We start from the raw sequence: 23,412 nt of genomic DNA, 5'->3' as shown, positions 1-23,412 counted from the left end.
GGTTCATTAAAGCCCTGTAGCCCAAGGAGGAATCCTGCACTCAGCTGGTCTTTCAGTGAAAAGCACCAATGCTCACTCACTCGCCCTGGAGCTCAGCTTGTGTGTGCTACAGAATACTGACATCACGTTACACCTAAGCTTTCATTAACCAGCCACAAATGCATTAGGAATAAACAGCAACGCATTAAATCTGCTTTGCATAATTGCCATTTTGCTTTGCGTTAGTCGGATCATTACTAAACCATTAAATAATAGTGATGAATAATGTTGTCCTCTTTGAGCACACAAAATATCAAACCCAGTAGCATTCAGTGGAACAGTTAGTTCACCTGAAAGAGGCAGAATGCCTCTAGAGGAAGAAAGAGAAAAATGTATATTCACAGCACAGAGAGCTGTGTGTTTGTGTGCTTTTCTAAGTGTGAGGCCATTAGAGGCAGCAGTGGTGTGTGTAAGGAAGAGAGGCAGTGGCAGAGGTAGCGACAGTCACACTCTCTCCCTCGCTTCACTTCCTCGCTCCTCTTTTCACTTTCCTGGAAATTCTGCAGTCAGGTCAGTGATCTCATAACAGCACGGCAGTGCCTGTACCAGCACTGTAACGCCTTTCAGCTATGCCTCCAAGAAACCCCTCCATTATATCCTCTATCACTAATTCATGCAACCTCTTTTACTGATACATATATGTATATATGTAGATTTGAAAGAAAAAGCAGAGAGAGAGAGAGAAAGAGTTTGGGAGGGAGAGAGAGAGAGAGAGAGAGGGAGAGAGAGAGAGCGAGAGAGAGAGAGAGAGAGAGAGAGACAGAAAGAGATTGGGAGAGAGAGAGAGAGAGAGAGAGAGAGAGAGAGAGAAAGAGTTTGAGAGATAGAACGAGTTTTGGAGAGATAGAGAGACAACTCTGTAAAAAGTTTAGAGATGTAAAAGAAATACTTTATCTTTATTAATGTCTTTGAATTATTGTTTTTTTGTTCTTTTTCTTTTTGTATTTTATTGATTACTGTATATTTTAATTATGATGTTAATTACCATTAATGTCACCTTATTTTACTTTAAGCATTTATAACTATTGTCTTTATTTTATTCTCACTGATTTTGCCGTGTATTTTGATGCTTTGGCAATATTCAATGTATAAAAATCATGCCAATTAAATGTTTTGAAATTTAAATTGAGAGGGGTGTTCATTAATGTTGGTTATTTTGTTGTAAATTACTATTTTTTATTACTATTGTTATTGTTTTGTGTATCTTTTTAAATGTTTCATTAATTTATGCATTAATTTAATTTAAATTTAAGGAACCTTATTTTTATTTATTAGGATTAGTTTTAGTTTCTTTTCACAACTTTTGTTGTGTGTATTTATGCTTTGGCTATACTGTATGTAAACACAATCATGCCAGTAAAGTATTTTGCAAATTGTAACTGAATTGAACTTGAAATAGAGTGAGAGAGGTAGAGAGCATGAACGAGAAAAAGTGTACAAGATGAGGGTTTCATATACAACAGTATTTAATAATGAATTATTATTCATACTCTTGAGAGTCTAAACACAGTAAATGCCAAATCGGTCAAGATTAGTTGTGGAATCACAGCTCTGAGCAGTTCTGGCAGTAGAGTAGAAACGTGAAGAATGTCTCAGTGACACTTGCCTCTTGCCTCCATTTGCAGGGCTCTCAAATGCCTGCTGCTTTCATAATGTTTCACCAACACCATGTCTAGACATCCAGGAACATCTTTTAAAAGTGCTCCTTCCAACCCCTCAGATGTCTCGCTTTCTTTCTCACTGTCTTAGCCTTGCTCTTTCCTTCCGAAACACTATTTTCTGACTGTCGCTCCCTTGAGCAAGCTGTTAAGTGCAGCCTCAAAAAAATCCCACAAAAAGCCCATTTAGTGAAAGCTGGGATTCTACTGTTTCTAGCCTACATCCCAGTTTCTCTGCCATTCTTTAGTTTGCAGGCTAGATGACCAATGACAAAAAAAACAGGGGAATAATGTTAAAATGATATACAGGCCCAATGTGTCACTGCCAGAGAGAGAGAGTGAGTGAGAAAGAGAGTGTGTGATTGTTGCAGTGTGGGATCTGAATGCAGGAATTATTCATCATCTCACCCTGTCGCTACACATTACTCTCACACCCTTGGTTGGACTGAAGAGAGTGACCATGGAATGAATGGATGAGAGCTGAGGGGACAAAATAATGATTGTGCTCCTATTTTCACACTCTCCTCCAGGCCACCACACTATGCAGCAATGCACTAATGCCACCAGGATGCTTTCACTCAAACTAGCTTCTTTTTCCACAGTAGGGGTGAATCATGTGTGTGACAAAGTGATATTATCATCTAATAGCTATAGTCTAATATTCCATGCAAATCATTTGGATGTGCATTGTGCACAGAAATGATCAGTAGTAAAAACGAAAAAATCACTGGCATAATGGGTGGTATCTTGCTGTCCGATTGGTTTGATTAGGGAGAGCCACTATACATGGACATTGAATAATGATTTTCAGTGCGCCGTTGTGTACAAAACATAGAGTGTAACGGATGGAATGGAATGGGATGGGATGGGATGACATGGATGGATGGATCTCTCTGTCTGTATATCTATCATAACATTCATCTATAAATCACCTTATAAGAACAACAACAGAGAGCTATATGTATATTTCTTCATACATTCATGCCTGACATAGCCTAGTCTCACAAAATATGAGTATTTATGTCAGCTACAGCTGAGCCCAATGTCCAGAACATCAGGGTCAATGGCACAGCAAAATCCCTGAGAGCCACAGGCCTTCACTCAGTAACAACTCCAGAGAGGTCAGATCAACACAGCATGCAGAAATGGATCTAATATCCCAACAATCATGCCTGTCCATTCTTCTCCTGTCCACAAATGCAGTTTCACAGAGTGCTGTAAGAGAGCCCATTCGTTCAAAGCAAATGAATATTTACATGACATATGGATGCATTTTTAGATTTATATGGCTTATAACGCTTTAACCCACATGCTACTTCTTCAAATGATACATGCCTGTTAACGCCAAAGTCTTTCAGCACAAATTCATGGTCTAGTACGCTCCCTTGAACTCCACTGAGGCACTGGGATCAGAGATTGAGCAGACACAGATTAGTGCTGAGTTTGTTTGTGTAATCCAACATCCATGTGAGTATACTTAGTTTACTGTAGGTGAAAAGAATTATGATTGATTAGCAGCGTGCTAAGACCTCTGCATGGCGGGTGGCTGGGCTGCTGTGCTTTAAGCTGTGCCTTGTTGCTCCAGCGATGGCTATCGCTCGCCATTAATACGAGCCGTGACATCAAGGCATGGAACACTCTTTTTGATTACAGCTCATGATTTGGCGAAACTTGTGACTTTGTCCAACTTAAACAGGGAATAAGTCATTAACCAGGTAAGCAAACAATGGAGGATTTTGACTAATCCAGGAACAGGATCTACCCAGCTGTATGCTGAAATAATCTGCTAGGCCATTACAGTTAGATTAGATTCAACTTTATTGTCATTGTGCAGAGTACAAGTACAAAGACAATGAAATGCAGATGTCAGTTGTGCAGTTATAAAGGGTTCCAGCGTTGGAACAATGACCAGCAAATGTGCCTGTTTCATATCTTCAACTCGATGCTTGTTTATCAGAGTAGCAGCTTATTCAATGCTGTGATTTTCATCTTGGTCAAATCTCATAGTTCTGTTAGCATACAGTACATAGTAAATGCTAGTCTCATTTCACTCCCTAGTGCCTTATGTCATTAATCAGTATTTCACAAACACAAATTTGGGCACTAGTTGTCTTGATCTTTCTGCACAACAGAATTTCATATCTTTTTCTGTATTTTTGGGGGGTTTAATGTGATCAGGACCTTTTCTTGACAGGTTTTATGAGAATCACTCATTAAGCAAACAGATAATGTACATACACTCACCTAAAGGATTATTAGGAACACCATACTAATACTGTGTTTGACCCCCTTTCGCCTTCAGAACTGCCTTAATTCTACGTGGCATTGATTCAACAAGGTGCTGAAAGCATTCTTTAGAAATGTTGGCCCATATTGATAGGATAGCATCTTGCAGTTGATGGAGATTTGTGGGATGCACATCCAGGGCACGAAGCTCCCGTTCCACCACATCCCAAAGATGCTCTATTGGGTTGAGATCTGGTGACTGTGGGGGCCATTTTAGTACGGTGAACTCATTGTCATGTTCAAGAAACCAATTTGAAATGATTCGAGCTTTGTGACATGGTGCATTATCCTGCTGGAAGTAGCCATCAGAGGATGGGTACATGGTGGCCATAAAGGGATGGACATGGTCAGAAACAATGCTCAGGTAGGCCGTGGCATTTAAACGATGCCCAATTGGCACTAAGGGGCCTAAAGTGTGCCAAGAAAACATCCCCCACACCATTACACCACCACCACCACCAGCCTGCATAGTGGTAACAAGGCATGATGGATCCATGTTCTCATTCTGTTTACGCCAAATTCTGACTCTACCATCTGAATGTCTCCACAGAAATCGAGACTCATCAGACCAGGCAACATTTTTCCAGTCTTCAACTGTCCAATTTTGGTGAGCTCTTGCAAATTGTAGCCTCTTTGTCCTATTTGTAGTGGAGATGAGTGATACCCGGTGGGGTCTTCTGCTGTTGTAGCCCATCCGCCTCAAGGTTGTGCGTGTTGTGGCTTCACAAATGCTTTGCTGCATACCTCAGTTGTAACGAGTGGTTATTTCAGGCAAAGTTGCTCTTCTATCAGCTTGAATCAGTCGGCCCATTCTCCTCTGACCTCTAGCATCAACAAGGCATTTTCGCCCACAGGACTGCCACATACTGGATGTTTTTCCCTTTTCACACCATTCTTTGTAAACCCTAGAAATGGTTGTGCGTGAAATTCCCAGTAACTGAGCAGATTGTGAAATACGCAGACCGGCCCGTCTGGCACCAACAACCATGCCACGCTCAAAATTGCTTAAATCACCTTTCTTTCCCATTCTGACATTCAGTTTGGAGTTCAGGAGATTGTCTTGACCAGGACCACACCCCTAAATGCATTGAAGCAACTGCCATGTGATTGGTTGATTAGATAATTGCATTAATAAGAAATTGAACAGGTGTTCCTAATAATCCTTTAGGTGAGTGTACATAATGGCATTCAGACATTAAACAACTGACTATTAAAGCAATCGCCAATGTGCATTAATTGATAGAAAATAAGGCTTTGTGGTCATATTTACACTAGCGCTTGTTCTCTGATGACTTGAGAGATTTAAAACATGATGACATTTCTGAACAACATTTCCAGCCTGATAAATGGCAGAATTTCTGGGGAGTGCATGAACTAGGGAGCTTATTTAGAAACAACCTCAGTGTGTGTTAGCACAGACAATGAAATCTACTCTAAAGTTCAGCATAAAGCCCTATAATAACACCATCAACTCAGCATTCAGCAAGAAAACCTTGATCTCACCAGCTGATTAAATCAACGGTTCCCGTTTACTGGCCTCATCAGATAACATTCCGTATACATGAAAAAACAGAATTATTAATTAAGCTTAAATTAGTGGTTTCTTAATATTTTCAAGATAATATCAGATCACCATGGACCACATCCAAAGACTACTCAGAGACAGGTTGAGTAAGCCCAACAAACACATGCATTAAAAACCAACCCCATGTCAAATAATTAACTCAATCTTAAAGCCAGTTTGAACAGTACATGACAATTTTATAAACTATTTTAAAAGTGTGACATCCTGGGGTGCATAGGCCAGAATATGGAGTGATGAAAGTTTTGCTGACTTTGGAGAGGTTGAAAATACAAACATCCTGCTTCATGACTGCTAACAGCCAATCGAGAGAAAGACAGGTTTTTTATGAAGAGTGTCTGGCCATTGGAGAAGTATGTTTAGACACAAAGAAGCCCATTACTGGCAGATATAAGTGCATTGTTCCTTGTTTGTGGCAAAAGCTCTAATCATCATAAGTTCAGTAGGTCACAGTTCAGTCAGCTGTCAGGTGGTGGTCACAGCATGTGTGTATGTGTACATGTGTGTCCATTTATATTAAATAAAAATTAAGTCTGCGTTCATGTGCTCTTTCACCAGATTCCAAGAATGACCAAACCTTGTGTGTACTTGTGCAATGGGGCTTTGGTGTATTTGTGGTAATTTATGCCTTCATGTTTGTTTGTATAGGAGTGGATGCTTGTGTTTTTGTATGTGCGTGTTCCAGTGATAGTAAAGTTCTGCCCTGAGTGTTGAACTGTATACTCAGGGATGTCTAGAAAGAAAGAAAGAAAGTGTACTTGAGAGCTGTCACTACCATCCTCCTCACTATGCAGCTATTGTGGCGTGTCCCGCTCCAACAGTGTGGGCCAAGTGCATAAAAACACATCGGCCTTAATAATTTTAAATAAACATGTACATTTAGAACAGTAGACAGAGAGGGAGAGAGACGGCTCTCTTAACTTTCACACTACCATAAATAGCTGCAACAAAACGGTTCCACGCTACAATTTTGCTAATCTAATCTTGCGTAGAAATCTCCTATCTTTATAATAATTTGATTTTAGATAATTGTATTCCTTTCTTAATAGGAAAGACAAGAGTAGACAGGAAAGTAGGGGTGACAGAGAGGAAAACGGATTGGGACATGACCGAGGTTGGACGTGAACCTGTGTCCCCATTTGCCAACAGCTCTTATATGTGCTGGGCATGTTGACAGCCCACCGCCCCACAGCAAAATCTCTATCTATTTTTAAAGTACATTTAAAGCACTACAGAATTCTGTCTGATGCATTTCAAAGCATATTAGCATTGCAATATTAATTTTATGAGCCATGCTTGCATTGCTACTTTTTCTTGAGAAGGAAGCTGTGTGCTATAAGGCAGGCAGGGAAATAGATATAAATTGTGTTTTTGGGGGGTGGCTGAAGTAATGAGAAATGACAGAGACAGAATCGCTGGGTGTAGCCTCAGTAACACTGGCAGCAGTGGTGCAGGGAGGGCCATGGTGGCTGACAGTGTTGAGCCCTGTCCTCTTTCCCTGGCCTAAATGGAATTTATGTAAGGTTAGCACCAATAAGAAAAATCAAATTTGCAACATTATGCCGCAGGCCAAAATCTAATTTAAAGATGACTGCATTTCAGGAGTTTTAGCTTATGTTGCATAAAACCGTCACTGTAAAAAAACAAAGTAACATCTGTAAATTCAACCTCTTTATAGAATTGCTGCTTCACCCATACACATTGAGATGGCTGTCAATTGCATGAGAATCGCCACTAGCATAAAGTTTTTGGTTTTTTAACCCCTTTTTCTCCCCAATTTGGAATGCCCAATTCCCACTACTTAGTAGGTCCTTGTGGTGGCGAGGTTACACACCTCAATCCGTGTGGCGGAGGACAAGTCTCAGTTGCCTCTGCTTCTGAGAGAGTCAATCCGTGCATCTTATCACATGGAACACTGTGCATGACACCGCAGAGACTCACAGCATGTGGAGGCTCATGCTACTCTCTGCGATTCACGCACAACTTACCTCGCCCCATTGAGCGAGAACCACTAATCGCGACCACAAGGAGGTTACCCCATGTGACTCTACCCTTCCTAGCAACCGGGCCAATTTGGTTGCTTAGGAGCTCTGGCTGGAGTCACTCAGCACACCCTGGATTCAAAGCTGTGACTCCAGGAGTGGTAGTCAGCATCAATACTCACTGAGCTACCCAGGCCCCCCTGGCATAATGTTTTCAAGATACTGTCACAACAAAAATAGTCCAACTTTTAAAAATTTGCATTCTGCTCCATTCCATTGCGCTTAGTCCATAGCTGTTTTCGTATTTGATGTAAACGCACCCTAAGAAATGTGTCAGATTATGGTCAGGTGAACCCAAAACCAGCCTAATTATACAGGGCTTTCCTCAGATGACTAACCGAGTAGTTGTTCAAGCAAACTATCGACTAAACGGTTTTGAAAATGTTTTGCACTTCCCTCCTACAAAGGAAGAGGATCCTTTGTATGACTACTGTGCAATTGGGAATATTCAGTCATTACTCTCAGCACATTAGTTAACACATTCAACAAAAACCCAAATGCAAATAGCTTGATCTCTTAAAGTCTGAGACTGATTCTTAACTGCAGCCCTTAAGTCTGGGTGAAAAAGACACAGACTGACATAACTGATGGCTAGCGCTCATCAGAGGCTCCAGCTCCCTGTCCCCAGCTACTGTGCTGCTTATTTAGAGCCTCTTGCAACAATCAATTTTTTGGCTGTACTCTGGGTTTCCTGCTTCAGGAGAGGCTTAACATTATGTTTGTCCGCCAGCCCGTAGGGCCAAAAGTTGTGTGTAATGTGATCAGTAATGAATTTCGTGTTACATTAGGCTGTATAAATGGACGGACAAGCGCAGACTACAAGTGTCCGGGAGTCGGGCTTAATCTAATGATGCTAAAATAGAGACAGAACCAATTATGGAGAGGGCCAACTCGGTGCTGGTGCAGGGACTGCAAATGAATAGGTACAAATCAAATTAGTGCCTAATAGACGTGCTACGAGAGAGGGCCAGTCGATGCTAAATGCATTAGGGCCTTGTGACCTCGCTGCTCCAAGCAGCAGCATCCAGGATCCAACCTCCATCTTCCCCAGATATCAAAGAAACTCTTGTTCAGAGGAAGGGGGAGGGCCAAAAAGCGGCAGCTTCCTAAACGAGTTAAACGTTTGGATTGTTGAGAGTGGCAATTCCCCCCTCATTTCGCTCTGTCTTTCCCTCAATGTGAATTACCTAATTTTTTATTATAAAATGTCTAAAAGATGATTTATATAAGAAATCATGTAAATACAACAGAAGCCTGTCACTAAGACAAATTCTTTTCTTAGCGTTATTCAAAGAAACAACGACGATTTGGGACTGCTTTGTTCTTGTAACTGGTTCCTCTAGCCAAATAGGGTTTACCAATTTAAATTCTGACAGAGTTAGTTTGCTTGTTGAGCTACAAATGAGAAGAACAAACTTGGCTAATGGTCTATTTTGGTAGGTCTTTAATAAATAAATAAATAAAAACAATAACAACAACAATACCTGAGCTCTGTCTGTGCTGAGTCATCAATAAATATTCAAAATTCCTTTCAATCAACTGCCGTTTTGCACATAAAATGTAACAGGTGCATTTTGACTTCAGGTGTTCCTTTATTTTTGGGCAAACTATGTTGTCGTGTAATTTTTTGCACAAATGAGCTTAAAGACCCAATGCAATTGCTTGACAAGCACAGTTTTCCATCTTCAGCTAACATATTTCATATTAAAGCAGGGTTTATATAGTTTTTTAGTACATTTTAAAAGCATATATCTTCTGTTCACTTTTAAGGAAAACACTAGTTATAGATGTTATCTGACATTCATTGCTAATGTGCATTATTCTATTAGTGAGTGTGCTCACCTGTCCCAGAGCCTACGATTTCTCTGCTGGGTGACTCTGACATTGCGTCCGCCAGTCTCTCCTTTAGGCCCTCTTCGGTGACTTCCACAGAGGACATGTGACGCAGGCCGAAGCTCTCGGGCCAGCTGCCGCACACCTCCAGCAGGGTGACACTGCGGTCAAACGTGCCTGCCAAGAACAAAAGAACACCATTTCATTCCACTATTTTTCACCCACATTTTTATCACTGCACTCTCTTAAATAGATTAAAAAGATATTTTAAGTCAAGTCAGTTTACAAGTACAGTTTACCACCGGGCACCTAGTTGTGTTGGTATTATGTCAGTAATTGCCATAAAAGCACAGCTCTTATCTACTTGAATGGGGACAGACTGAAATTTCCAAAACTGTTTGGCAAAATTGTGCTTCAATATTTTAAATGAACAATACAATCTGACTATAATGATATCATAAATTTGCTTCTTTTTTCACACTTCTTTTTTTAGCAGGTCCAGTGAATATAAATGCATGTATGACAGTTCTCACCCCCTCCTTTCCATTAATCCCTTTACACTGGTGCCGAAACCCGGGAAGGAGGAGGGATATGCCGTAGTAGAGTTCTTGCCACTACCATCCACCCCAACGGAGCAACCGCGAGGGGAGAAGGGGCTCCTAACTGACCGCCTGGAGCGGTCAGGTCCGCTGCCAGGGGCGGAGGAGTCCCCTACCAGCCGCTGAAATGCGGCGTGGTCTGAGACCGCCGACCACGAGCGGGGAGGGGCTCGCTGCCGACAGCCTGGAGCGAGATGATCGCTGCCAGGGGCGTGGGAGACCCCTTCTGTTCCCCGAGAACGCGGTGGGGCGTTCCGTCTGCCAGGGGCTGGAGGACTGCCTCCGAGTCGCCCGGGAAAGCACAGCTGTTGTCCATTAGAGGATGGAGGAGTGGCCGATGACCAAGCTACGGCGTATCAGAGACCAGGCGAGTAAGTGTTTTTTATTAAATTTTATTCATCTCTCTCTTCTCTCTCACTGCTACCGCTCTCAGTTACACAGTGTTTTTTTTTGGGGGGGGGGGGTCTACTACACTGTTACAGGAAGTACCCCCCCCTATTTTAATAATTTCTGTTTCCCTCCCCTTGCCCCCTCACTCATTCAGGTAGACGGGGATGATGTGGCAGAAGGCACACCCATCCCCAGGCAAAGGGGGGGGTGTACGTCATGCCGGGGGCTCCCCAGCCAGAGAGAATGAGGGAGGAAGTGACAGGGCGGAGTGTGGGGCCGGGTCGTGATTATACACACCCGGTCCCTTATCAGGCTAATTAAGCCTCCGACTACGGAAGGTGGTGCAACGAGAGAGAGATCTTTTACGGTCATGTGTGTGTTTGTCTTTTTGTTTAATTTTATATTAAAACTATTATTTATATTGTCAAGCCGTTTGTCACCTCCTCCTTTCTATTAATCCCTTTACAGCATGTTATAGGGTAAAAAGGTGATGCCTCTATGAAATATGTGATTGGCTTTTTTAACAGAAAAGAAGGAATTGAATTACACCAGCAGCACCACCAGTGGAGGAGGATCAGTCTCCTCCACCTTTAACTGCCTCCAGTCTCATTTAGGTCTTACTCAGTTAAATTGCATAATGAACCTGAAAACTCTATCTAAAGCTATGCTGGTGTATCCACCAGAAACTCTGAGGTCATAAACAGCTATCTGTGTTTCATCTGGCACACATAACTGCTCAAGACCGCAGCCGAACCCCCCTTCCTCTGACAAGGATAGCAAAAAGGAAATTACTGACCCCTGAAAAACACAACTGTGGGCCAATATGACTTCAAACGAAAACACAAAGCTCATTTTTTTTCTCCTGGAATCTCAATGCCAATAAGCACCCAGACCAATAAAAGAGATATTGCATAAGGAGGGGTGTGAGGGAAAGAAAGCAAGCGGAGCTCTTCTGTCTCCTGTGATGCTGAATTTCAGACTATGGCATTGCTAGGGTGTCTCTCAATTACAGATAACCGCTACATGAAATACAGCTGCTTTATCAGAAGGGCCTGTAGGGAGACCCTTTGATCTGTAAACCAACAGCTATCTGCCCTTGTCTAGGCTTTCCTGCAAACCCTCAGCCACACTCAAGGCCTCTGACAGGCGCTAATGTGCGGGCGAGAGAGGAGCGCATGCGGCTGGTGGCGCTGTGCTGATAGGGAGGCAAGGGGCCTGCTGTTATCTGCTGTAAAACACCAGCCCAGCCAGACTCAAAGACAACAGATAACTTCACACCACTTCATAAAAAGCTGTTTGTCCTGTGCCTGCCATTGACTCCTCAAAGCACTGAAATCACCCAAGTCAACAGGTCCACGATCAAAGCAACAGCCTCCAGGCTGTGTGGCCGTGGTCATCGCACACGTCATGAATGACAACAAACATAATTCTGTTCACTGTTTGGACACTACAGCAAATATTCAGATCATATGACCAGCCAAATATTTCTCACTTTATCTCAATAATCCCCTGTAAATGGATACCTTCACTCGGAAAATACATGAATCATGGGTGACTACGGAAAACACATTTTTACAACAGCCTCAGTAACTGAAAACATAAATTTTTGCCTGAGTCACACCTACACCGATAGGTGTTAGGATAGCATGCATGCAAATATTATAGAGCGCATTTTAAAAGGGTTTCGCTTTGTTTGGTTGAAGTGGAAAAAACACAAAGTCGTAACTAGCAAACTGAACAAATGCACCAGTGATATTCCTTCTATATCTAGCACCCACTTATGGCTGTCTTCCTTTCCTTCCTTTGATTAGCATGTTATTCCTACACCCCTGGATATTATAAGGGGTTTTGATATTTCATCACACTAAAAAACAACTACAGAAATTAATTTTCAATCTTTGTGACGGGCTGACATTTGTTGCTCTGCAAGGTCGTTCCGTAAATCTCTAGAAAATAGAAAGTGCTGATGTAAATACAATCAACATGCATGCAAAGTCTTCAGTACATGTTTATGTACGTGGACATCATTGCAGGGATTATGTAGGATTTAATCTGGGACTTTGTTTGTTCACAGAAAACAGGTCAGTAGTAGTGCATGTATGTGAGCACCCAAGATGACAGGATGAGTGATGTAACTGCTAGTGATAACACAAGAAAATTACCATTCAATGATTCGAAACTCGAAATGTAAGAATTCCTGATGCCTCAGCTTACTGGTCCTCTCATGCAATACTGTATTTCTGAATCACATATAAGAGAAAACATTTGAATGGAGCAAAGCGCTTGTCAAAAGGTTTCATTAAGCAGTAAATACGGCCACTCAAGTTCAGGGTCATCCCCGTCGAAAGTCACTGAGGGCACTTTTAAATAGATTTGTGAGGCTGCTCCTCAGCTGGAGTGCTCACCCCGAGTGCATTACTATGAAGCTGAAGGCAAAAGGCACAGAGGATGTAAGGTCAGAAGTTCATCCCCTTCGATAGGGACGATATCTTCATCAGAGCGGTTGACGGCTGCCACAGCCCACATTCCGCATAATTCACACGCCTCAGAGATCAGCCTCACCAATTTCAATAATAAAACTCTTGCCATAGGTTTTGGATGGGCAGACACACACAGAAAAGATATGAGGAAAATATGTTAACAATAAACAAGGAGGGGGAAAAGTATGCTGTGTTTCATCATCATAAAACACATGTGGATCAGTCCTAGATGTTGGCAAATGCAGGTCTACTTATCTCACACCATTGAGATGTTCATTATTTAATTCAGAGCATGTTCACCTTAACAGCTTTGGGTTACCATAGGTTCACTGAGGCGTGTGGGGAACATACAGTACATTATCTCTTTTCTGGGCTACGAGGGGGACCACAGGAACACATAAAAGAACAGCACCATTAGGCAAAGGTGGGACTAATTCAATTAGGTTTTATTGAGGGGCCATAAGTGAAATTTAGCTAAAAAGCAATTATGTCCAAAAAAAGTGTTTCAGACTTGCAGAATTTTGGTCACTTGTATCTGAAAACAAACAGCATTCTAGTGGAAAATGGGCAGTGTCATTTGTCCAAGAAGGCATCTGCGTGAACCTCCCCTTCCATAGTTTTTATTTAGAGGAGAATAGACAGACTGAGGATGGTAAATTATGGAGAGAAAGGATTAGTGAAGGTGGATTAGGATCGGGAATTGTTGCGAGCCGGATTCGAACTTGCAATGTGCACAAAGCATTAGGCCATGGTACTAGAGACCTTCAACAAGCTACAACTGATTTAATGGAAGACAAAAGAAGCAATGTATCTTTTATTCGACAATGTCAGGTTAAAACAAGTCTGCCACATTTTATCAATCACCTGAATACTTTGTTTTGTAAAAACAAAATGGTGAAATGGTGGCAATATGCCTGTAGTAAGTAAAAGGGATAGTTCTCCAAACATTTTTACTTCTATCATCATTTACTCATTGTGCTGCACCAAACCCCTTTGACTTTCTTTCTTCACTGAAACACAAAAGTATATGTTAGGAAGAATGTTAGTTTTGTCGCTGTTCACTTACATTAGGGGCCAAGCACCAAAGGTGCATAGGGACATATTGTGTATGTTAGTGTTATTTTTATTTGTATTATTCTTCGGTCTATGGTTCCTAAGGCAGTCCATAGAACATTAGCAGGAAAGTTATGAAATAATTATAATTAAGTTATCTCAAACCCTCTAGCACCACCAACAGTTTAAAATTTCACTCATGTTTATGCCTGAGCTCATGCCGAATCAAAAGCATACCATGGTTACAATTTCCGTACCCCCCATGGGTCAGAAGACATAAAAATAGGCTAAAAACAGACAATTTTAAATGTTGTCTTCACTTCTATGTAAATGGATATAACTCTTAAACGGCATGAGATATTTTCACTAAATTTGACACACAGTATATAAGAGCTCAATTTGAGAACACATAGAACAAGTTGCGGGGCTTGGCCACTTGGTGGCGCTATAACAGGAAAAAAAGTAACTGTAACTACGGAACCGTTGGTCCGATTGACTTCAACATTTGCATGCAGTGTCTTTGTGGGAGTTGCCATCATTGACATATTTGACTCTTTGCCCGAAGAAATTGGCCACCAGTTGATGCTGTATTTTATGTGCACGTTAATGGTTTTGTATAGCGCAGTGTTTCACAAAAACACAAGTAATTCATATCTTATAATAACTGTCCTCATTGAGCAACTTTGCCTCAAGAACCATTGGTGTCAGTCAAATCATTCGTGAAATATTTGAGATTACTTCACAAAGTCTACAATTGTTAACTAGTTCTAGGCCGTTCATCAGACCTTTACCAAATGTGGCCTACGACATCATTACACCATGCTTGCAAAAAGTTATCCAAACCACTCTCCTGTAATGGAACAACAAATTGTATGCCAAGATGCCAAAAAGAATCTGAGGCTGTATCTTTTCTACGCTTTGGTTAATCGACAAAAAACTTGATATTGTGCCAATATAACCACCTCCTGACAATACCAATCAATTTGGTCGCAATACCACCTATTGGTCAAAAGTGAAAAAGCTGTCACATTTGTCATTCTTTTTTGTTCATAGGAAGAAAAAAAAGACATACGGCTTTGGAACAACATGAGTACATAAATGATTACAGAATTTTCATTTCTGTGTGAACTACCCCTTAAAGTAAACTTCATTATCAGCTGATTATGGCCTTGCTTGAGTGACTGTCCTGTTTTAAGATATCAAACCATCCAACTTTTCAGATAAGAACGACACTGGGCACTCAGGCCGGCTTTATTTCCGTGCCCTCAAGCTCCTTGATGTGCATCCTGCTTTCACTGGCTCTCATTCAGACCCTACTTTAAAGTGCTGCCAGTTTACAGGCGCACATGGCATCAATGGCTCCTGAAAACCTAGACTGACAGCTCTGAAGATGACCGCGCTGCAGCCAAAGCGATATGGACCCAAAAGCTGCCAAAAGTGTTTACCAGCAATGTATGAGTGTTAATGTAGATGTAAGCTCAAAGGATTAGTAGTCAGATAGATGGCCATAAGAAAGTACCCCCGATGCCCTTTTCTCATTACATTACACTGCCTTTAAAATCATTAACTCCCTTGCTCTCACTTTACACTCTCTATAGCTGTGAGAGTGAGAGTAATCCCATCAATACCTTCGCTGGGCTTTTATGCTCTCTTTCACACAATGGATTCCGACTCACTCAGCCACGGCACTCTCCACCCTGCTCAAAAACTAGGTCTGCAAACTTAGGAAAACAGAGCACTGTCTGACAATTAGCCTTAAACCTTTAATAGCAAAGAGAGCACTGTGTATCTAAAGCTTTGTGTGTGGTACCAACTACAGCTACTTCTGCATAACATCTCATTTGTGTTCCACGAAATAAAGAAAGTCAAACATGTTTGGAACAACTGTAGGGTGAATAATGATGAAAGAACTTAAATTTTTGGGTGAACTATCCCTTATAGTGAGGCCTAACATTTTTGTATTCATATACTATGCCCTTTATATTCCTTCTCTAAGTACATGTGCTTTCAAAACACTTAATCAGCCTATGAGAAATAGGAAAGAGTCTTATAACTTGGCAGAGAATGTGGAGCAATAGGAGGCCAAAAAACTCATCAACTACAACATAGCAAACACCAATTTTTGTGCCAGTGCCTTCACAGGCCCACATCTGATACTGAGTGCACAGGTGCTGTTTCTCTGTGTATCTTGCTAATGCAAAAGTGGATTTGTTGCATTCATGATTAAAGCAATAGGGGCAATGCTGTGATTGGTGAGGGTATCATAAGTGCCGATGACCACAATATCAAACCCAAAGGTTTAATATAGTCCAATTCTCTTTTGACTTCTATGAGAGAATGAGACTCTAGGCAGAAATGGTCTGAACTCTTACCTTTCACCTAAAATTCAAAGTTCAAGCCTCTCCTCTCATTAGTTGCTCTCAGAAACCCTCAGAACCCCATTACTCAACATCAAACGTCTGCATTATCGAATGCCGTTGCTGCCACAGTCTTTGCGGTTTTCGTGTTCAGTCAGTAGGCTTGTAATTGTAGCAGGGCCTTAATGGCACAGGGAGGGAAATCAACGAAGGCAGAAATGAGCGTAATATTGCTTAGGACAACGGCACTCTGTCTTTCTCTCCGGCACTTGTTTCTTGCTGCCTTGATTTGAATTGGGGGGCACTTTTTCAGGGCACTGTGCAGCTGCTTGTGGCTGGGGGTCTGATGGCATTAATAATGAAGAGTACTGTGGCCCGGACAGTGATTAAAGGAGAATAATATGCCTGACACAGAGCAGACCCTGCGAGGTGTTTTTCTGACAAACTGACCCTACTCTTTGACAGCTCGGGCGAAGAGAGCAACCCCCATGGCCTTGTTTGGTGGGGTTCACACACACAAACTCACGCAAACACATGCATCCAAACATCCAAGTGTTGATTAGTTCAGTCTTTCACCACTCACGCCTAAGTTTGGTATATTAGTATAATATATGCTTCTCTGTTATACGAGATAGCATATTAGGTGTGTCCCACGCTAGCCAGAGGCTTTTCGTAAGTCCTCTAACAAACGAAGCAGATCGAGTCAATGTAAACAGATCGTGGTCAAGCACCATTAATGATGGAGAGCAAATGAGTGAGAAGTCATTTACAATGATCCAAAGCAGCAGGGACGCCTAATTGATATGGAAGAGTATTGTATTACACAGTAACTTAATGAGGCAGACGTCTTGTTTATGTTGAGAAGCTAATGTGTTTCACAGCTACTTGAGTGCATTCATTTCTCTGACAGGGCTGGAACATACTGAGCCCCTCCTGTGCTTGATGGAGCCAAAGCCTATTGGGCCTAACTCAAACACTATCACATCTTATTCAAAATTAACAACAAACACACTTAATTAGATCTAAGCTCTTTTCAAATTGTGCAAATGGCAAGAATTCCCAAGATACATGTAATTGCTTTTGGCAAATGGCGATATTGGTAGATACTTTCCAAGAATCAGTCACTCGGATATGGATGTTTAAATAGACTGAATTGTTCCAACTCAACTGATCATGAAACAACAATACTTCCTGAGATAGGCTGAGACTCAGCATGTGTCACAAAAACACAAAAAATTGACTTAAGACTTCCCTTACGGCCCTTTAGACCAAAAGTGTTCTTGCCCGAAAAACATTTAGACATAACCAATATAACAGAACGCAGGTGCATTGTTTTTTAAAGTTGAAAGTCTTTGTAACTTGACCTAAAGAGATTTAATACTTTAAGATTAGACTCTAACTAACTTGAGCCTTGTATTTGGACTCTGCGTCAGAGACTTGCGAACACTTCTGCGTCCAAAAAATTAAATATTGCATTTACACATGCACTCATAATCCTCAAAGGGTGTCGACGAAGCTTTTTATGTGTGTGTGGATGTGAAGATGTGTGTGTATGTGAAGGTGTGTGTGTAGTGTCTCAGATCTATGAAAGACGCGTGAAATCTGGAGCTGGGGGTGAGTATTCACATTAATCACAATACAGCCCATCCCAGCAGACCCCATCCATCAGCCCGCTGTTGCCGGCGGAAACCTGAGCCCCCGCACTCCCTGGGTCTGCCAGCCCACAGTTGACGGATGGACATGGCCATAATCCCCACATAACACAAACACACACCTGTACTCTCTCTCTCTCTCTCTACACACACACACACACACACACACACACACACATAATTCCTCCAAGCCATAAATATGTACACAAGGACAATAAGGTGCACATTAGTTTCATGCAATAAATACATTTGATAGGTTAAATTCCCAGTACATATGGTTTGACTAAAGGAACAGGTCCATGGCAACGTCCACATGACTATGCTCATAAACATGAATATTCTCAATAAAACAGGGATATATTAAGCTTTCGTCTTTTGTGTAGCATGTCCCTTTGAAGAATCAAGTATACAACATGACAATACAATGTGTTGTCATAAAAAATTGACAGTTATATAAGGATAATATAGCATTTTTTTCCAAGTTTCTTAAGGTCAGAGACTGATCTGCCTAGAAACAAATGCTTTCAGTTCAGTCGTAAGCATCATACATGTGCTACATATGCATGCACATTCATGTAGCTGAGGTAGACAAATCTACAGGCCCCTTTCCTCTCAGCATTTATTTAATGTGCTTGCTTTTCCAAGGATCTGGATAGTTCACACTTCCAGTCTGGAAATGACCCAGCAAAAACATAAACTTACGCTGCATTTTGTTTACTGTTGCCTGACTGCGCTACAAACAAATGGCAGCACATTACTGAGATATTCTCATGCGAGAAGAAATGGTAAGTCATGCTCAGGGCACTTGGGGGAACTTCATGATCTCATTTTGTTATGAGGAGGGACGCTCAGAAGGACATGGCAACGGTGATTTCAGTGCTCGTCCGGCTAACTAAGTTAAGATCGCACGGCCACCAATTTGTCTCCCGATGGGGGAGAAGAGAAAACAAGAGTAAGTGAGAGAGAGAGAAAGAGAGAGAGAGAGAGAGAGAGAGAGAGAGAGAAGATGTGCAGAGGACAGAGGTCTCGGCTAGCTTTGAGACGGGAGGTTAGTGCCAAAGCGTTCCCCTCTCACACAGACACGTCCATAGGGCCCTGGCCTTGTCAGATGACATTATCTATCAGACCAGTGATGTGCACCACAGAGGCTGCACTATGGGAGAAAGTGATCTGATTGATCCGAGCCAGTGTTACACCTGACTGGAACAACGGCCTGATTAGCCACCAGGACTGACAAGGCTGAATCCTTCTCTTAAATGTCAGATCATGAGTTTACCACACTGCTGCACAATGTGTCACTAGGCTAAATCACATAACATCTGAAAAGAACTATATACATTATCTATACTGTACAATAGTAGTCAACAAATACAGATATAGAGGGCAAGTGGCCAATTCACATTATAAAACTGATACATAATACAATTTAATGGTAGACGTACTCGAAATTGTGAAACTCAAGGAGGCCCTTATTTTACAAAATTTGTACTCAAAAGTAACAACAGTTTTTGACAAGACTGTCGGAAGACTTTTAAACAGGGATAATTGGGAAATACCACTTCTTTTAATTGGTTACTGGCTGAAGCCGGTAATCTTAAACTAACCAGATATTGGTCAATTAATTGGCTTGAACAAAATGCCCATCTAATATTTATATACAACCTCTCTCTGGAAAGTTGCTGTTAGCTTGCCTATCTGTCCATGCATGACTGCACTATATTAAGATTGTGCATGAAAAGAGATTTCTGAATAAAGAAGTTTAAGGTCATTTTAATTTGGGAATGTAGACATGGGGGTAAAGATAAATAACAACAAAGGTGAAGCTTTTCTTATGTTCAGTGCCAAGTAGACGTTGCAAAGAGGATATCAGCAGAGGAAAATGGTAGTCTCTTAATTTGTGTATTGCATTTAGAGGACATAAAAGTGAGTGTAGAGAAATGTCCCTGGTTGAAAGGGCCTCACCCATAGTCTTTTCTCTCTCTCCATATGGCTTAACTGTACTAACCCTTTTATCACTGTTATTCTATGAAAACAACCAGAACTTTGAACTTGCTATTCTTAACAGAGACTGCAACTTAAAAAAAAAACTGTCACAATTGAAGCAGAAAAATAAGATGTGGCACTAATTAAAGGCCTCATTTAGAGAAACATATTGCTTATAATCACTTATAAACACGTCCTGCACTGTGCCGAAAGTTCAATTATAGGTTTCGTAGGAGGGAAGCGCATTCTTGCAAGAGCCGAGCGCCGAGGACCATTGGGTTCTGATGTGGTGGCATGAAGCGGTGCCTCCTCGCAGTAATAACAGCCTTGATCTCCAGACTTGCGGTTTGGCCAGTGTGAGCACCACCCTTGCTGCCAAACAATCGACCTAGCAGCCCAAATGCCCATCCCCAGGGTCCAGGCAAAGGTCAGGGCCCACTTCTGCAGCAACAAGAGTAGACAGAGAGTAGATTTTCTTTTGAACATGCTGTAGTCTGTCACAATCCCATTTGATAATGAGAAATCACTGACTTATGTGTCTTTAATCTGAGTGTTTTGGGGTTATTCCGCAGACTGTTCGGTGCAGTGTGGCCACAGTTTCCTAAAGTAAGTCTACAGTAAGCCTAAACACTCTTAAGTGAAAGTAATCTTATCGAAGAGGCAGAGTAGGGAGGAATAGTCTCAACAGTCAGGGAGTTTAGGAATGGAGTGGGACACTGTGTGTTCCAGGATCTTGGTGCCAATGAGGAGCATCTGATATAATGATTGTGGCCAAATCCAGCTGTCCACCTGGGATTTCACTCATTCTCTCCTTCCAGCTCTAAAAGCTGCTTATCCTGACCACAACAAGCTGTCCTAAACAGACGAACGTGTCTCCCTTGGTAGCCTTGAACAAGTCTTTTCAAATGTCCTCATTTAGGGGTGCATGATCTGAAACATTGCTTATGTGTACGTGTGTGCCACTGATAAAATCTATCTGACATCAAGTTTGTGGTCAGTTAAACCAGTTTTAGCTATAATCAGACATAAAGATGTATAGCAAAGCATATCAATCCACTTGGAAGGGTGAGCTGAAAAGCGTCAAACAATAGAGAGTAAATACAGTTCACTCAGTCCAACAAAAGGCCAAGGGCTATCAACAGAATCAATGCAAAGCAACTTAAAATATGATTTAAAAATAAAACAAAGAACAAAAAAAAAAAAAAAAATGAATACACTTTAAAACAAGCCAGATTTGCATAAATATGTATGAAAACAAAAGAATTAAAAAATATTTAGAAAGCAAGCCAGCCTGAAAAAAGAAAGAAAAAAAGAAACAGAAGGAGCAACATTGAACGGTAATGTGTGCAATGACATCTGGGACTGTAATCAGCCGGACACTTTCAAGAGCTGCCAAAGCAAACAAGGCAATAACAAATCCACTTTACAGACCATCGATCTGCCCTAGACCAGGCCAAACCAAACACAGGAGGACAGGAGTCTGCTTTTCAACCTGCGGAGCAGGGTCACTCTCTATCAATGACCCTTGAAGTCCAACTACCCCACCTTTGGCATAGTGTCATACAATCCAACCTACTGTCACACACACACAAATACACATCCAATAGCCTTGTAATACTCAAAAACGTGTGAAAATTTATTATATTTCACGAAACAATGGCAGGACACAAGGCTCAGATTCTGCACAAAAGTTTCTGTTAGGCATTATCTATCTATAAATGCAGTCAATGTATCATACAAAGAAAAGTGATCACTTCAAACTACAGTCTCGCATAGTCAGACCTATATCCACACTTTGTTTTAGACCTGTTCCAGCACTGGAGAGTAATATATAATATACAGTCCAAAGTTTCTAGTAAAACATTCATAACTTTAATTTTATTTATGCTGCCTCATCTGTCAGCATGATGCCGGTGAATCACGTTCAGTCAGTTTTGGTCGATGCTCGCTAGTGTCCCTATGGTGTGTGTGCACGAGATCACAAGCAACAGGTAGCTGGCTGCAGTTCACTTAACGGCCACAAGTGTCATTAAACAAGGGTTTCTGAATCTTACATACTGCACCTATAAATAACTGTACTCAGCTACAGTGACACCTCTGCCCACCATTTATCACGCATTCTGGCACCACTTTTCACTGCAAAAGGTGTATAAACAAATAAACAAATATAATTTTTGTAAGGAACTGCTTATTCACAAAAGCACAAAATGTAGCTGGCGATGATAAAATGGTTCCAGATGGAGTACAACAAGAAATGAAAGACCTCATTGATTTTTTTTTAAATGGTTGGGAGCAGAAACATAGCTCTTATACAAGTGTTTGTGCATAGCTCTCACAAGATGGCATGGAAAATGGAGACAGGTTAATCGGATATAAGAAGAGCCCAACCAGCGTTGTTGCTTAGCATGCTTCAGGAACAAAGAGACTTCAACACGCCTGGGATTTATGCAAAAATAAAATGCATACTCAGAATAAAATAGTATAGAAGCAAGTTTTCTTTGTTTTACATTTTTCAAAACCATAAAACTTTGTTTATTTCCAATCTTAAATAAAAGATGGACCATATTTGATGTGACCAAATGTGAAAATGAATGAAAGTGCTAACACCCAGTCAGGAGAGGAGACAGTGTAAATTGTATATGTATCTTCAGTTAACATCAATTGCAGCTAAGATTAGTGGAAGTTCTTAAAAAAGTTCCTCCAGTATTACTGCAAAATGATACCTTTCACTTAGAAACAGAGGTCACAATGTGGTCTACATTAGGACATTTGGCTCTGACCAGCTAAGAACAATATGATATTAATAGGATAGCAGTTTTTGCTAAGAATTTGGCTTTGTGAGACACTATTCACAAAGGAAGAACATAAATAACCTGTTCAGCTCACACCTCACATGCCCTGGATGAGTGATCTCTCACTAGCTGCAGTCAGTCTCATTGGCAGGAGCCTCTGTCTCCACAGCTTGAATGAGAGCAATGATTCACTCAGTGAAGATCCAGCTAGAGCACAGAGACAGAGTGAGCTCAAAAGTATTGTGCACGCACGCACGCTTGCACACAAGCACGCACACAACCCAGCAGTAAGGACAGAGTGTCAGAATAAGATCTGATCCATTGCAAGGCAGCCCGCAGCAGAGCAAAATTTCTCCCTGACCAAAGAGGTGGTCAGACTTCCTTCACCCGGGTTGCAGGCAGCAGAGAACAATGATTCAGTAGGACTGCTCTTCATCAACATGCATAGATGTTGAACATCTTAAGAGTTAAGGTCATCGCGTTTGGGTGCAGAAAAAATTAGGCAAAAGATAGTTAGATTTCTCCTTAACCAAGCAGTACTGTGTAAGTTGTAAAAACCTGGAAGCCGCGTGTCTGCTCAGGCTCTTTGAAGGACAATGGGCTCTGAGCTAACGTCTGAAACGGCGATCTCTTTGCGAAAACCACAACCACATCATCTGAGAGAGG

At 41.4% G+C, this 23,412-nt stretch overlaps 1 protein-coding gene across 4 annotated transcripts in view; it reads right to left on the bottom strand.

Moving 5' to 3' along the window:
• The window catches only part of bcas3 (BCAS3 microtubule associated cell migration factor), a 286,192-nt gene that overhangs the window by 10,704 nt on the left and 252,076 nt on the right, over nucleotides 1-23,412 (bottom strand). For all 4 annotated transcript variants that reach the window (XM_052109835.1, XM_052109836.1, XM_052109837.1 and 1 more), the window contains one exon: nucleotides 9,450-9,617. In XM_052109835.1, coding sequence (XP_051965795.1) covers nucleotides 9,450-9,617 — 168 coding nt within the window. The remainder of the gene's footprint in view (nucleotides 1-9,449; nucleotides 9,618-23,412) is intronic.

Source organism: Xyrauchen texanus, chromosome 38, assembly GCF_025860055.1.
Source record: "Xyrauchen texanus isolate HMW12.3.18 chromosome 38, RBS_HiC_50CHRs, whole genome shotgun sequence".
Classification (NCBI taxonomy): Eukaryota; Metazoa; Chordata; class Actinopteri; order Cypriniformes; family Catostomidae; genus Xyrauchen; species Xyrauchen texanus.
Note: the sequence above shows the minus strand (reverse complement) of the source record. Positions and strands in the feature narration are given on the sequence as shown.